We start from the raw sequence: 18020 nt of genomic DNA on the forward strand, positions 1-18020 counted from the left end.
ACTCAGGTCTTGGGTCTGGATTCCTGTAAGATATTGGATTGTCTGGAAGAGGAGGAAGGCTGCCCAGCTAATCGTTCATCCTGGTATCCAGCTGCATGACACAGCTCTTGCTGGTGATGGAGGACAAGAAGGAGAAAACAGAGACATTCAGCATAGAAATCTCTAATGATTTGTTGAGATTACAGATATAACTAAAGATCAGCAATATCAGCAGATTTCAACTGCATGTTAGAGTCATAAAGCAGATCCTGCATCAGCTATAATTCCTTTCACCCGGACATTCCTTTTAGTGCATATTTTTTCTTTTCTCTTCCAGTCTGTTTCTAAATACATTCTATATCTGCCAGTTCAGACCTTGAGAAATGAATGCAACAAAATATAAACAATGCTGTTGTATATGGCATGAAGAGTCACTCCAAAGATATCACTGCAAATATTTAAGAGCTTGCCTGGTTGCTAGGAATTGCTTTCCAGTTGTGTCATAGCTCCTTTTCATAGTTGATAACTTTTTGCAGAGATGTGGCTGTCACAGGGTAAAATACATTTTCCTTATTTCTGTGTTGCAATTTTGTCTCCAGCTGAGTGCCCGAGGCAGCCATGAACACAGAAAAAAGTTTGCTGAAACCTAGAATCTCCTTAGAGAATTGCCAGCCTTTTTTAACTGGGTGGAAAGTCTCTTGATGTGAACTTTTCCAGGCCCCAGTCTGATCTGGTTGTCTTTATGCAAGTGAGTCCAGAGTGCTGTTATACTGCTGAAGTTTGGTGCAAAACTCTTGTAACATACCACCAGCCACAGAAATGACTGGGTTTTGTGATGATGGCTTATTTCAGAAAGCATCCTTTTTGGCTAGATCTGGGCATACTCTGCCACTTCTATGCACTGCCTCAGGTGTTTTACTTGGGCCACCCTGGTGACATTTTTCCCTGTTTACACAAGGCCCTTTTCCTTAGATTCTCTCTAGGACTTGATCTTCTCAGGTTTGACTGAATGGTGCCACTGATACATACCACAATAAAGTTAATTCAGTTTACCGAAAAACCTATCTATGTCTCTCTGGAAGGCAGCAAGTGCCATCTGCATTCCAGAAATGGGGAAAAAGGAATTTCTACAGGCTCCCACTTGTTCTCAAGGTTGGCCTTTCTTGAATTGCCTGTCTCAGTGTTTCTCAGATCAACAAAGCTGTATATTTAGAAATTCTTATCTTGGCCAAGAATTCATCATTGTAAAGCATGGCATTTCCATCTGAAAGAGGGACATGTGCAATCAGTACAAACACAGATTCCTCAGAGGTTTGTACACTTAGAAAACGGTACAGTTTAGTACACCATAAACTTTTGGTTCTTGCTACTGTGAAGAAAGGTATATCTAGCAAAACGGCAAGAAAAGTACCTGGGATGGCAAGCTCTCCCATTTTGTTTCCTCAGCGGACCAGATACAAAAGTTCCCTGTATTCCTTCTATTGACAGTGCATTGAAAGGACCTTTTTCTCTGCAGGAGTCTAACAAAACCAAAAATACCAATGTCGATCTACAAAGAGAAGTATAAGCCACTAGGATACAGAAAGACTTGTGCAAAAAATATTCTCATTATTTATGGGGCATTATCATATGGGAATTGAAAAGATAAAATTCTTTACAGTGCCACACAATTAAATAGCAATCAGTTCTAACACTGAGTAAGAAACATGCAAATAAAGAAAACAGTCAAGTGCTCAACTGTCATTACAACAGAAGCTTTCAGATCTTAGTGTTATTCTTAAAGACCCGTTATCTCTGGAAGTCAAGTATCAAAGCAAATTGAATTCCTGGCCCCCTGGTTGTGAAGAAAAGCTCAAAAATAGATCCTGACTATATCGTGAAAACTCAAGAGTCACACAACAAAGAGCATTTATTCAAAAAAATGTTGGGTTTTAGGATATTCCAGTATTTGGAGAGCATGACTTCCGGAGTAGCTAGAGTTATCAGATCTGTTATTAATCTTTAAGCAATATTCATCTTTTCTACTTGCCTGAAGAGTTTGAAAGGCTTCAAGCATATCGCAAGTTGTGAAGAGTTTTTTGGACTAAGTACATTAACAGAAACAGTTATTTAGATGCCTCAGTATGTTTTCAGGATCAGGCTTTGGTTTGTAGTAATTATGTACTTACTTAAACAGAATTAATGTTTTTTCAGATAATTATACCATTTCATCCTCAGGCAACTATACCTCTAACTCCTTTCAGGTGGTAGATAAGAAAAAGAAAAGTACAGCATAGTACTAGGAGTACACTATTTGCACTAAAAATTAACATACTGATGCTGATTCTTTCCTCCATAAACAGCTCTCTTTTTTTCTCTCTACTCATGCAAAGCTAAATACTTACTTTATTCTGACATTTCACCACCCACTAACTTAGATCTGAATACTTAGATAATATCAGAGATTCTCCAGTGAATATAGTTTCTTTTCAGAGCTAGAGAAAAAATACGTTGTTGTCAAGAGTTCACCTAATGAATGGCTGTTTCATTAATGAATACATTCTTGCACTGAAAATCAGCTTTGTCCAGTATTTTCAAATGCAGTATGTCTTAACTCCCCGAACCCTGAAAAGAAAGTTAGACAAGATTAGTTTACTAACCCTGGCTAATATCTGTCTGTGTAAAGGGCCCACTTCCCTAGAGAAAATAAAGCTTTCAAATTCAAGATAGGATTTTTAATAGTTCATTAAAAAGTAAATAAGTTTCTTTTCCGTTCTGCAGAACATCAGAGTGATCTAAAAAAACCCTCTTCTCTTTCATCTGTTTAGTTTAAAATCAGCTGATATTTTCTTTGGTACCTCAGACCTCTCATAGAAATTCATATCCTCAGTCCTGTGTGCAAGCAGATGATGCCCAGATGGCAACTGTATAACGCTTGAATAGTGGAAGCCAAAATCTATCTTTCAGCCATACTTAGCACTGTAACATCTTGGAAAAGAGCTGAATAGTATTAATAAAAAGCACTGATTGCTACTATCAGGCATTTCAGAGGAAGACTTAACTTCTTTCCATTGCCTCCTAGAAGTCTGTAAGGTGGACAAAGACAAAGCAAAACATGTACAGCTTTGATGTTGCAAGGCTGTAACTGAATCAGTGACCCAAAGTTCAAGAGGTCATTGAAACAAAGGAGAGAAAAGAAGGAAAACAAAAGCCTGTTCACATGAAACTCCAATTCCACACTTTCATAATGAGTTCTCAGAACAGCCTTAACATAATTACTGGATTGTGAAAAAAAAACCCCAACAAAATTATAATGACAATTTAAAATGTAATAGACTAATTGCAGCTAAAGTAATGACTCCTTAGTGTTCATACAGCATATGAGTAGAGGACCTTAAATTCACAAATAGGAAGTATTTTTTCCTAAGGTTGATTTGATTCTTACCCATTAAATTCTGGGGGTGTATTTAGGGTTTAATTAAATAACGATTTACTCCTATGGTCCATGAAGAAAAAAGGAAAAATGCTTAAGATGTTATGCATTAGGATGTTCTTATTTATTATTAATATATTAATTTATGGATTTTAAGTGTTTTAAAACGCTGCTAGTTCAAAAAACGTCTATACAATTTTTTTCAAATTATGTCTGCATCAGATCCTATACTCTTTAAATAGACTCTGCTATACTGGATAAATGAAGTCTCAGATTGTTTCTAGATTCTTTATTAATACAAGATTCATTTTTTGATGCCATATAAAAATTTATAAATTATATAAATTTATAAATTTATTTAAAAATTTTTTTTAGCAAATACAAGTTAATGCGATTCTTTGAAAAATAAGAATCTAGAAGTACTCTGTACTGTCAAATTAATTACTGTTCTGCAATTTTTAGTGCAAATAATGACTTAGAGACATGAAGGAGTTCCATGCATTTCCTTTAGACACAAATAGATATTACTATGTAGTGGTGCATCTTATGTGTACCTGAACTACCAGAGGGACCGAGGCCCCACTATACTAGGTCCTGCACCAAAGCCAATACAGTATTGGGGGTAGTGTCTTCCAGGACAAACTTCCGCAGATTGAGAAGATATTATATCAACATTGATGACTTCACTGTCGTAGATAGATAACTGGGTTAATTTTATATCAATATGAGGAGCAGGATAGCAACAGCAGCGTGGAGCCCCATTTGAAGTGATTTATGGTGCTTCAGGTGAATGCAGACAGCACTAGAACTTGGTGGAAATTAAAATCATACTGGAAGTGTGAGAGGAGAAAAGTCAGCAAACAAAGTGTGAATACATGAAGAACAGCCCATGGAAGTATACACACTGTTGCAAAACAGTACAAACTGAAAAAATGCCTGGCACATGGGAAGGAAGGTAATAAACTAAAGGATTACAAGAACATGTAAACACCAGAGGGTGTGTGTAACATAGACAAAAAGGAAAGCGAAAGCTCTACGAGCAGCTCAGATAGATTCTCCAGAAGATCAATGGATAAAACATCAGTAGATCAATGAACTGCTAGCTTGAAAGCAAAATGAAAATTTATCACTTTTAAGTTGGACACAGATGCACCCATCAGTGTTGTGTCACTGAGAAGATTTGTAAAAAAAAAAAAAATTTTCAAAAATTCGGCAATTTTGGTTACTGGTAAACCTGGTACAAGGATAAATAGTTGTTACTGGCACAACACAAAATAGGCAGGATTCTTTAGTGAGTGGGCCATTACTGAAGTAACCAGAGTACTCAAAAAAAAATCAAGTCTTATTGAACATCTCTAAAGGCAATGCCACAATGTTCTTTTCCAAATTACCTTAATATTGCTGAATTAGCAAAGAAAGATGATCTCAGGGGTTTAAAATTTGTGCTAAAATTAAAATTCCAAGCAGAAATCCAAAGACCAGGTTTTTACCAGGTGCATTAGTAACACACTAACATTATCAAATCAAAATTATCAGATCTTAGTTGAGTCACATCCAACTGGGCAAGACTTCCTTCCTGCTGCTGCATGAAGTCTATGAAACTAACTGATGTCAGACCCTAGTGGACAATGATCCAAATAGAAGACACTATCACTGCAATAGTTGCTATTATTGAAAGTTTTAGTGAAGATGCCAAGAACTGTCTGGCCAACAATACTGGATCACATTTTGAGTGCAAAGGTGATGCCTCCAGCATAGAGTTGTGACAAGTTACAGATCAATACAATCCCATACCCCAAATCCCGTATCATTTTGCAAACAGATAGGGATATGTCTCTATCTTTTTTTAGACAGGCAACCTTAATTTTCCATTCTTCACATCTTGCACTTCTCTGACTAGAATTATGTTCACTTCATTTTTCTAGCAATTCAACAGAAGTGTCTCTTCAGACATCTGTTACGTTTTGAAGGTGTAAAAGCACATACATTTTTAAATGAGACTGCATTAACGCCAGTTATGCCTTACAGTCCTTTTAATGCAGTCCCTTTACAGATATCTCGAATCTCACATCTGTATTCTCAAGTATGTCATATTGGTTTTTTTCAGTAGCAGCTAAAGTAAGAGTTTACAGCTTCATCACAGGGTATACAGCCAGTCAGATAACAGAAGCACTGTACATTTCTGGAATGTTGTTTAATAAGTGCTGCACACACAAAAACATGTCTTCAAAGGGCTCCAGGCACAGTCTGCCAAAACTCAGACCAGCGTTTTAGCAGATTAAAAGCTTCCACATGTATTTTAAGGAATTATGGATTTTTATGGAGCAGTAGGTAATGTGCTTAACACCATCCAGAAGGCAAAGGTATCTTTATCAGCGGTATCTGGCCAGGATGTGGTGTGTTTCACGTTTAAAGTAGATATTTTTGGCAATATGTTCAGAATAAGTGAAAATTAACGTTTTAATCCTTGGGGAATAGATGCTTCGGTAGCAGTCTTACAACTACAAGCATATTTATTTCAGTCTTGTAACAACATGTCGTGTAGGATTCAAACTAACTTAATGTGCTTTGGCTTATCAGCTACTACAATGAGCTTTTTTCCTAATTAAACTGAAATAATTTACCATGTTATGTTATGCTTTTTCTTAAGCAAATATATTCATTTTTTCAATCCTGAAACAGAAAATAAGCAGCTTTATGGCCAAGGGAAGAATCCCATTTCCAGGAAAGCTTAATCCAAATGTCTGGACATAAAAGGATGTCTTTTTAGAATTGCACTGTGCAGGTAGCAGCAGTGTTTTATTACCAAAAAAATTGTGAGCTGCTATTTTCTGTGTTCCTGGGTCTCCAATTCTTGGCTTGAAGACAGTCAGCCCTTTGTACTCTGTTATTACAATGAGGTAACCAAAGAAAGAGAGTCTTGGTTTGAGACTGTCAGCTGTTACTAATCACTGCTCCATGGCTTGCTGTGAATCCCTGCTTGCCTCTCCCTCCTGCTCTGCTTAGCACACATAAAGAAGATAAATTACTCCCTAGTTTCCCTTCAAAAAGCATATTGTTTGGCACATTCCAATACTGTGAGCAAAAGATGGAATAATGCGAAGAGTTAAATGGGTATCTAAACAGCCCCACAGCAGGGTCCTTCTCAGGCAGATGTGAGTTTTAGGAAATGTACTTTCCTACTAGTTCTCCAAATGTATTCTGTTACCTTGCAAACCCAAAAAATAAATCAATTATATTTTTCAGAAGGTAGAGCATATTCCTGCAAGAGGTTTCCTGTAGTAACACAAACATCACTGACACTCAATACATGAAGCATCTAAGTGTACCACATTTACATATTTCACTTTACTGCAAGGTGTAATACTTTGGTGTCTATAAATTATTTAGCAACAAGCAGCACAGTCTGGGGAGGTTTACGGAATTCTTCCCTGCCCTCACTGGCTGACACTGTCCTGATACAGAGAAGAATTTTAAAGGGAGAAAAATCAAGTTATTTGTGCTTGGAAACAAGAAAAGTAAAGAGGTGAGCAAGGCTGTGGATACCCTACCATGAAAATAGTTAGGGTAAAAATAACAACTGATTTGAACCTCAAGCTCAACAAATTTCTTACCAAGACTGTATAATATATTTGCCTGCTGTATCAGAATGCTATACTTGATGGCCCAGGAAATACTTTCCAGCATAGATTACTGTCATATTTTTTTGTAAAATCACAACTAATCCCAATGCGCTGAAATGCAGCAGAATTTCATAAAGTGAAGTTATTCCACTGAAAGAGCAGTATCAGTGATTAATAGTAACAAAATGGTCTTTTGTTATTCACGGTTAACTGAAAGGTAAAAATCACTGTAAAGCCACTAGAGATTATTTGGGCCTCTATCATTTACACCAGCCAGTGATGTTCTGAAATTACCTTACTATGGTTTCACAAACATTTTCCTTCTAATGACTAAACTGTGGCTAGAAGAGTGTGAGTTTGCTACCAACAGGATGAAGGATCAAAAACCATGGTCAATTACAAAGTATATTCCCTTAACAAGAGTTAGAAAGGGATGGAGGAAATATGCTTTAAGCTAGTACACTTTACACCTACTTGCTAGCATATTTTTATACTGTTTCCATCAAGAAATATGGGACTAAAGAAAGAGTGAAATGTTCAGTTTGCATCACTTTTGCATGTGCAAAAGCTTTCAGAATCTCTGAGAGGTATCCAGCATCCACATTCAGGTATGTTGCAAAACAAGCGCTCTATGAATAACAGAAATAAGTGTATATGGCAGGGTTAGGTTAGCATCCTCTAGAGAAGGTCTCTTTTCATTATATACAACCTTTCTTCTCACTGTAGTAATGGAGAATCCCCAAAGAAAGGTACATCGCTTTATTTAAGTTCTTATGTGGGCTCTTCCACATGTTGTTAAGTCCTGCCTTTCTGTTAAAGTCTGGGATTTCTCTGATTCACTCATGCTGTGAGCTTTTTTCTTACACGTAACAGGAAAATGTGTGTATCTTTATAAAAGTGTATTTTTGTGCGATCTTCTTTGAAGGCAGTGCTGGTTTGAGTAGCTGTGGAGCTCTCCTGAGCCCAGGTGCTCTTTCGCACACCCTTGTTCTCTCCTTGTCATCAAATGGCGGATGGTGTTTGCTCAGATACCTGCTGAGAACAGAGACAGCTTAAAGATAAGCAGGTGGAAGTAAGGAATGCTTAACTTGCTTTAGCAGTGCTGCAGCCAAAGGGCAAAGGATGCAGTTTAACTGTACAGATAACTTGAAGTAATGGCAAACTGCTGCCAAAATGCTATTCTTCTGCTCACAGAAATGGTCTCCTTTTTCCCTTGTATAAGTTCTGGTGTTCACATTACATGATTCTGAGATAATTCAAAATGACAAACTGGCAAAAAACCTGACCCTACAAAACCCAAAGTTAATAGTTTCCTGATGGCAAGGGATGGGGCAGGATTACAAAGCTGCAGGGCAGGTGTGGTCCTTTAGGAGCCGCTCTTAGCCGTTGAATTGGCTCACTGAGCTGGATTTCTATATCCCAGCCATGGGTTTCATTAGTCAGTTTGGCTTAATCACAATTATGTAATTTTGGATCAAATAAAACTACTAGTTTTCCTGTGATATATTTGCCCAATGTTCTTAATGGTTCTGGAAAAATTAATTAAGTATCTAGCTTAATTATTTAGATTTCCATATTCAAATAAGAATAAATTAAACCGAGATTTGGGGGCAGCTTGTCCCACCAGTTCATGCGAAACGCATACAGACCTGTTTTTGCAGACGTATTTTATATGGCATCAGGAAGTCATTAGCTGTATTGATTTAACATTAATTAACTTCATCATTGCATATAGTTCTTTGAAAATGTTATTTATCTCTTTTCTTTGCAGTTTTATTCTTTCGCTGCTACTGCTGTTAAAAATACTAATCCAGAGTTTCGACCTGGTCTTGTGAAGGGCTCAACTGACAAAGCTTTAAATGTTATTTAACTTTTGTTTTCTGGGAACGCTCAGCACCACTTAGGACATGCTCAGCAGCTAGCAGAATAAAGCTCTAGAACTTAATCATGTTAATTAAACTGAGGCAATACTTCCACTGTCTTTACCTAACTATTGCTTTCCTTAGAATTTTTCTGTCAGCATCTTTTACCGTGACCTTGCACAGTGTTATTCATTTCCACAAATCCTCATCAACATACACAAAAGGGATTGTTCTCATGGTCTCACACTGAGAGTTTACTCATCACACAGTGCTTAGTGGATGTAGGGGGTCGGGAGTAGCCCATTTAAGACTGCTTCATTAGGAGAATGAGAGACAACCTTAAAGAAACAAAATTAGGGCAACACTCCTGAGTCAACAGTTGTCATTATTGCTGTTCCACCACAGGGGTCCTTAACAAGCAACTGCAATGTCCTAATGATGAGGCTATAAAAAATAAACAGGAAAATAATTTGCAATAAAAAGATGCCCTGTCCATAATATTTTGTTTTTAAAGACATCTAAAGGAAATTTATACAAAAATCTACATTAGCAAGGAAGTTCCATCAATTCAGTTCTAATACATTGAATAAGGAAAGAATTCATAGTCATAGAAATTATCTCCTTTTTATTTCCAGTAGTCAATATGTATGAGGACCAGAATGCAGAGTTTGATCTACACACTCATTCAGAACTGGTTCATCATTTTATGTATTTGCAGCAACATATCGCTACGTCTCACCAGGATTCTGACTGAGAAGCCTCCAGTCATCTGCCCACAGATGGCAGCCTCGCACCAGTGGCTCCTCAGCCAAGTGCCTGCACCAGGGGTCTGAAGCTGCAGTTCCTCTTCTACTGAGCAGGATCACTACTGTCCTATGAGGAGCGGCTGAGGACTTTGGGCTTGCCAAGTTTGGAGAAAAGGAGGCTGAGGGGAGACCTCATTGCCCTCTACAGCTCCCTGAGGAGGGACGTGGAGAGGGAGTGCTGAGCTCTTCTCCCTCATACCCAGTGACAGGACACACGAGAATGGTTCAAAGCTGCACCAGGGGAGGTTTAGACTGGACATTAGGAAGCATTTCTTTACCGAGAGGGTGGTCACACACTGGAACAGGCTTCCTAGAGAGCTGTTCGATGCCCCAAGGCTGTCAGTGTTACAGAGGCATTTGGACAATTCCCTTAACAACGTGCTTTAACTTTTGGTCAGTCCTGAAGTGCTTAGGCAGTTGGACTCGATGATTGTTGTAGGTCCCTTCCAACTGAAATATTCTAGTCTATATTTAAAATTTTCATCTCTATGCATCAAAAGTAATTTTAAATAAACCAAATGGTCAAAAAAATTGTGGGCAAAATGTTACATTTTCTTCTTACAAGCACAGGAGTTTTAGCACACAAAAGCAAACGCATAAACTTATGTTTTCCAAAAGTTTTTTTAAGGGCAGCAAACAGATTTCAGAAACAGGGACTTTCAACATGAAAAGCAGTAGCTGAGCATTTTGACTATTTTCAATCTGAAATTATACACACGCAAATGTGCATACACTCACATGCACGCCCCCTCCCCCAGTAACAGAGTCTCCCTTGCTCTGAAAAATGATAAAATCACTGAAGATACAGGATTAGTCCTAAGTAGTGACTGGGTTGGTTTTTTTTTTAGGAAAAACCAAAGAAAATGAATCCTACTACATGCCCATTTCTTTGGTGGCATACTACTTTACTGTTGAGTGTAAAGAAAAAGATCTCATTTAAAAACTGCTAGTTATGGGCACTCATTCAGCAAACCATGCTAGTGATTAACATTAAGGACAAATATAAAACCAAGAATGCTTTGCTGACTACAGGTTTACACACAGAAATAGGGCCTCAGTCATACCATCTGCCGACCCAACCAGTTATCCTTGTGGTAAATATTCATATTCTGTCTAATTGTGTAAATATGTATATTCCTTTTTTTTTCTAAAAAAACCCCACAGGCAGAACCTCTTAAGTACTGTAACAGGAAAATTAAGGTATGTGATTAAACTCAAATCTCAGACTGAAATAGCTCATAACGTGACCTGAGGACATTGGACTGCTCTGCAAGAGATCAGTTGATGCAGTTGCACTAATTAAAGGCAGAAAGTGTTCTGTAGTTGTTGGACTTTCTAGCATAGGTGCTGCTCTTTGGCTTTTAAAGTAATCCCTTGGAATTTATTTTTGAACAAGCAGATCCAAAGCTATTATTTGTTTAATGTTATCTAAAGAGAACATGCTCAATGTATTTCACCTTTGATCAGACTGAGGAGTACAGTACCATCCCTCTGCATTAGTGTGCCCTAGTATAATCCAAGATTACACACAGATTATGTACAGCATGCTTTCAACGTCAAGAAAATTAAAAACAATAGAAGCAACTCTGGATTTGTAAATTCTAGAATTCTGCATAATCTAGAATCATAAGTACAATATAAAAATATCAGTTGAACACAAAACCAGTGATAGTATCGTAGCTATTCAGGAAAGTTGCTGCATCATTAGTTCATGATAATTTGCAGAACCATGATCAAGTCAGGTGAACAATCAGAACTATCAGATTAACTATTCAGAATTTTTAAGAAGTTGCCCTAACTAGATTTTTCATCCATTTTCCTGCATCCTTTCTCTCTCTTTGTCCTTCTTTTCCGATAACCCAACTTACTTCTTGCTACCTTTCCTACATACTGAAGTATTTTCATTTCTTCTCTAACACTTTTGTTAAAGACCATCATAGTGGTTTGCTTTTTGCCCTAAGACTCTGGAGAACACCTTGTCATGTCTTTATTTCACCCACAGTGTGACCGATTCCTCACTTATTTCTCAAGAGAGAGAAAGAGTAGGTGAAGGGAGAGGACGGGGTAAGGGCTTGGGTTTGTTTGCAGTTTTACAGACTTATGCCTGCCCCCTTCTTTCTTCTCTTCCCTTCCTCCCTCCTTGCTTCCCTCCCTCCCCATCAATACTTAAAAAATCATTCCCATTCATGTTGTGTGCGCGCACACGCTGGGAGAAATTACAGGCCCTCTGCTCCAGGTTGCCTTGACAACTTCAAGGCATCCCTGTGCGTGGGGACCGGTGGCACAGCAAAGTTTCCCAGGCCCCCTGGGGAAGGGGAGGGGAGAGGAAGAGGGGAGGCAGAGGTGCCGGAGCCAGCAGCCATGTGGAGCAGAGAGCAGCAAGCAGGATGAAAGGGGCACATACATCTCCCGTGGGACAATGGGAGTTTTGCTGGCTGGCTGTGAAAGGACACACTGAGGATACAATGGTCTGTGACACATGAAAGCTTTGGAGCGAACTTTATTGCTTCTCCATTAAAGACCCTTCCAGAGTCCCATTCAGCTCTAAGAAATCTCGTCAACATTTTAAAATGTAAAGAAAACAAACACCTTCATTTTCTCATGTTTTAAAAACAGATTTAAAATATTTTTGGAGATTATTCTTGTTGTTGGTATGCTGGAAGCTTTTGCAGTTTCAGCCCTGAATGGTACTGAGTGTCCCTCTTGTGAGCTCCCCGAGTTCCCATTAACCACAGTGGGAGGGAAGGCTGCCCAGCAGCTCCCCAGTAAGGGCTCTCTGAGGTGAGAACTGGCTTCCTCCTCATATAGCTTTTGTTCACACTTAGACTTGTCATCCCTCTGCTTTGAATGCTTACTGCTATACCTGCCACGAGCGGTTAGAGCTCAAGAACAGAGGAATTGCTGTAGCCTACTTTCAAGCTGAGAAGTCATTTATATGATAAGCAAGAGCAGGAATGAGACTGAGCAACCTAAAATAAGGGGCCATGTAGTCCCAGCCAGAGTGCATAATAGGAAACCAAGCTGGAAAGCAGCTTATAAAGAAAAGAGCATGACTCTTGCTCCTGACATATCACTTGCACATGGTTCACCACTCAATACCAGAATCAATCCAAGAAAGAATAGGATCACAAGCTCTAATCCTTCAACACAGCAATCTGTAGTGGTAAGATGTGCCCTACACTGATTCCTAGTGATTTCTGGAGCGTAGGAGACTCAACCTAGTACCAAGTGTGGGGTCCAAAGAAAGATCAGGCTTGGTTAAAGCAGTAAGCACGTAAGGCTGTGAACCCTCTAGAGACTGTTCAGCATCTGGTGCTGGATCTATTACCTGGCAAGGGCAGGATACTGGGAACTGACTTATTTAACATCTGTGCAGTTCCAAATCTCCCTACCAAACTATATAGGTTAACCTTCTCATGCTCAGGATGTAAACCAAGTTTAAAGCTGATCTTAACTAAAATGAAAAAATACACAGACCATTGCTGCCACTTTAGAAATAGCAAGTAAGAACACAAAATGGCAATTAAAGTACATGAAGTTGACTGGACTAGGGTGCATGGATTCAATTTTTACTTTTTAAATTGAACTTCTTTTTAAGTTGCGTACTGATACTTTAAAAATAAAATTAGTAACAAATGCTGTCTGTTATAAACATTGTGCAACTCCGTAGCAGATCTGAAATTCTCTAAGAATTATTAACTTCATTTTTATGTATTGGTTAATCATATTCTCATTATTTTGCATTATTTCGAGGACTCTCAAAAAAATCAATCCTCCATCCACCAACAGGAGGGCTACAGGACTTACTTCCTGTTTGCAAAGATAAAAAACCTATTTATTATTTGGTAGCATTTACCATTTTTTTCACTGAATTTCAAAAAATAAATGTAAACTTACCCCAAGCATTATCATCCAGTTTTACTCATGGGAAAGCTGAGCAGAGAAATGAAGGATCAAGTGCTTCAAATATTGGATTCCCATTTTCAGTTTCTTTACAGTGCCGGTAACACTTTGCTCTTCTACCACAACGGCACAAGTAAATCAAGCAATTCAGGGTGCAAATCTAGTCATCTCCCTTTGCAATTCATTTTGTGAGCACAAATCCTACTGGGTTTAATAGCTTCTGCTGAAAGGAGAGGCAAACACTAGGTGAAAGGAAAGGGTAAGTATGAAGCATGTGATTGGTTTTATACTGTGAAGATTTGATCAGAGCCTGGAACACAGCCTTGATCTCAGTTACAACAGTGACCACAGTACTTTTGCTGGAACTGCAGTAGCTCATAATTCCTCCTTTGGAAGACAGACGGAAGTATGATACATCTGCAGTGATTTGGGAAAACATTTAGTTTTGCCAGGTCATGATTCAAGTTTTGTATTTCCATATTATTTATATTCATGCAGTCCTGGTGCCTCATTTTAAATGCTTTCTCTTCTGAGACAGGTACCCAGAGCAGCAGGTGGTCAACTTTCGTTATATTTTATATGTTCAAAGATGGCATCTAGATAAATGTGTGGGCAATCCTCAGGAGTCTGGAGTAAACACTGCCATACAGGCATCCACAGGAGGAGGTGATAAAGCAAAGAGATCTTTTCCTGACCTCTTTCTTCACTCTGTACTTCAAAAGCTTGATTCCAACAAGAAGCATCAGCACTGTTTTGAGACAGTTAGTGTAGCCTCCAAATGAAATATGGGCAAGTTATGGACTACTTGAAATTTTAAGGAGAAGGAACAAAGGGGCATTTTAAGGAGAACACTAACTGCACCTGCTTGGAAAGAGAAAGAGTATCTCCATTTCTGACAGTCCTCCTGAGACACTGCTTCTCAAAGATTCAGAGCTCACTCCCTGGCAGAACTGCACCTTCATTTAAAAAACACAGTGCAGCCCTGTTGGTGCAATCCGTTGAACAAACACTTTAGCAGATGCCATAGTGAGCACCCCAGTATTCACATTAGATCAGATGCATTAAGACAAGCCAAGAATTAGGATTAATGTCGCAAGTTTTCCAAAGTTTATAAATGACTCTAAATGCTTATTCATACAATAATGAGGATTTTCTGAAACAAACTAACAGCACTTAATCTGTTTTAAACTTCCATGGCTTGGGACAGAGGTAAACTGAGGTGATTCCATTAGGAATTGAAGAAAACTCTTCATACACCTTAACTGTAGCAAACATTATCAACATTACTTGAGAGTACTCTATTTTCTTTCTTACTATTACAAATTAGGTGCAGCACATTTCTAAGGCACATTTTTCAGACTACTGTAACTATGCTAATAAAAAAGCATTAATCAGTTCACTGGAATGCAGGGAGAGCCACACTGCATCAGACCAGTAATCTTTGCTTTTAACCAAGAGCTAACAAAGCACTCGGTTGTAGCTTGTGACTCTTGTAATAGAGGAACTCATGTAACTCTTGTAATAGAAAATTATGTAATAACAAGTATTAGGGGTGGGATGGGAAGACAGTGTCAGTATGAGCTGCAAAAGAGGGACAACTTACCTTGTGTAGCTTTAAATGGACTGGTCATCAAAACTCTTCCCACAAAATAATTTTCATCATGCTGAGCTTACACTCTTTACTCGCAACTGTATGAGGTGAATGTCCTTGTGCTTAAATTTACTAGGAATTGCTGCCCTGGATAGTAAAGCATCAGGGAAGATGGGAGTCCGAGCAGTAGTCTACTACATGAGTACTACGATCATTGCTGTACTGATTGGTATAATCATTGTGGTCATCATCCACCCCGGGAAAGGTACTAAAGAAAACATGCACAGAGAAGGCAAAATTGTGCAAGTGACAGCAGCAGATGCCTTTCTTGATTTAATCAGGTATGGCTATGATATTGCACATTTTCTGTACCAATAGCAACAACAGTAATATTTAGATTCGTATGAACAAAAGTAGAGAATTTTAGATAGTTACTGCATAAACTAGCCCAATTTCTTTCAACTATGTGATACCAATATCTCTAACCTCTACAGTGCTACAAAGGTATACGTGGATTTATTTTCAAATCAAGCTGTTGCAAGGGAAGAAACTGCTTTGAATATTCAAAGAAAGATTCTTTCTTTTACGCACAAAAGAAAGACTTCTGTTCTGCTATCTGCATGGGTCTTTTCCCCTCCTTCCACAGCACAATCCTTATTACCAAATTCCTCTGCTTTCCTTTACTTCCAACTTCTGACAGTTTTCTCACTTCACCTGAATCCTTGATTTAGCCAGTAATCTTAATTTTGAATTGTGGCCACCAATCTGGGTGCAACAACTCAACTTGTTAAACTGTATGGATGGGAAATAAATTCCAGGAACAGGCAAGTGAAATGCTTGAAATAGAGGGGCACAGGTATAAAATCTTGTTTTCTCCTTGCTCAGAGACTCTGCAATGTCTCTTTTATAGAGCTAATATGTCACAGATGTATTCCAGGGAGTAGGGAAGCTGAGGTTTTGAACTCGGGAGCTTTTTCACAGGTAAAGCCACCAAAATTTTGTGTTCCACTAACCCATTTGGAGAAGCCAGAGACATGGAGAAAAGCCTCCAAGAGTCATGCTGCCAGGAAGGGGGACTTCAGAAAGACCCATGAAGAGGTTTGCACTCAGATTCCTCAAAATTTATTCAGCTAGGCTGCTTCTAATTCCCTCAGAAATGTCACCATTCTGGAAAGCAAAAAACAAACCCCCATATGTAATAAGTATACACACACATATATAAATATATGTGTATGTGTTGTTTTTAAAGAATAGTCTAACTTCAAAAATATTTATTTCTTAATCACGACAAGACTCGAGTGATAAATGTCATGATGTACTAGGGTATATGACTGCAAAAATTGTTTAAGAAGTAGAAATGCATTAAATATTAATAACTTCTTTATTAATCTGTATTCAGAAAGCATTAATAAATATAAAATTAAAAGTCAGCACTGACCCAAAGAGCTTTGTTCATTTGGTAATTTAGCTAATATTCTGTTCCATAACCAGATCTACTATACACTATTGGATACAGAGATCGCAATTGCCAGGATCTCTCCAACCCTACTACAACCCTACTTATAAAGCTGACCGGGCCAGTTCCATATGCAAAGCTCTACTCACTGTATACATGACTACGTACTTGTCTTAGGATTCCTTTGAAAATTAGCCGGTCAATTCTTTTATTAACTGTGCCCCTACTTAAGGTCTTACCAGAGTCTTATCACTTCTCATGCTATTTTCTTTCTTTTTCACAGAAATATGTTCCCTCCAAATCTGGTGGAAGCTTGCTTTAAACAGGTAAAAATGTTTCATTATTTCCAACTAAAACATAAAAAAGCAAGTAATTAAAATGTTATAGCATTTTCTTTAGGAATATCATGCACTTGTACTTACAGCAGAAACAAATCTTAGGTATGCTGCCAGCTGTCAAAAAACCCAAACCAAACCAACCAAATCTGTGTTTCGTTTCCAATTGTATTGTCTCAGTATTTGCTATGAGAAGTGAAGAAAACACACATGGCATAGCAAATCAAAAACTAAGTTTTTTCAAAATGTCAAATTCTTAAGTCTACAACAAGCTTCATTAATGTCATTACAGAATTTACTTTTCAAAAATAGTCCTATGTTAAATTAGAAGACACTGAGATATGCACTATCTGTACAAAGACTGGAAGATGTTCAAGAATGTCATGAGAGAAATGTGCATATGTTCAAAAGAGAGGCAACAGTTTTGTGGACATCAATAACAAAATCAAACAAGGGGACTTCCTGCCACCTATAATAGGAGCACGAGAGAATGCTCTTTCTACGTTGCTTCCCAAATTCCTCTGTCATTAGCCTGGTCTTAACCTTAACTGTTCTACGGAGAAAATAACAGTAACAGTTACATTCCTTTTTTAAAAGGAGGACAGTATAGATTCTGTGAAACCTACAATGTGTATTTCCATAATCTAATTGCTTCGTATTGACCCCACAGACAATCTTGAACTGATATTATTTACCAGTTATTGCTGTAGTAATAAAAAAAAAGCTGAAATGTGGAGGTCAAGAAGGAAGAGGATAAAGTAAAAACGTTCCAAAGTCCAGCTGAGTTAAATCTTGCAGAAGAATTGAAAAGAAACAGTAACATTTGCTTTAGTTATATAAACAGAGACCAATAAAAAGCAGTGACTTTCTAGATTAAAGATTTGGTCAAGATTAAAGATAAACTAGACCCAGGTCCAAAACCAACAAATACTATGCCTCTGTTTTCAGTAAGGATGATGATGAACTCAGGACAGTGATGCAGAAGAGCAGTATGGAAAAACAAAAGTCCATATCTAAACTAGAAACAAAATTCAAAGAATTTAATGTAATAAA

At 38.0% G+C, this 18020-nt stretch overlaps 1 protein-coding gene across 1 annotated transcript in view; it reads left to right on the top strand.

Annotated features, from left to right (window-relative positions):
• Positions 1-18020, top strand: part of SLC1A3 (solute carrier family 1 member 3) — a 67059-nt gene that overhangs the window by 30897 nt on the left and 18142 nt on the right. Inside the window, exons 4-5 of the mRNA XM_074569662.1 lie at positions 15313-15517; positions 16916-16958. Of these exons, the coding sequence (XP_074425763.1) occupies positions 15313-15517; positions 16916-16958 (248 nt within the window). The remainder of the gene's footprint in view (positions 1-15312; positions 15518-16915; positions 16959-18020) is intronic.

This window comes from Larus michahellis, chromosome Z, assembly GCF_964199755.1.
Source record: "Larus michahellis chromosome Z, bLarMic1.1, whole genome shotgun sequence".
Taxonomy (NCBI): domain Eukaryota; kingdom Metazoa; phylum Chordata; class Aves; order Charadriiformes; family Laridae; genus Larus; species Larus michahellis.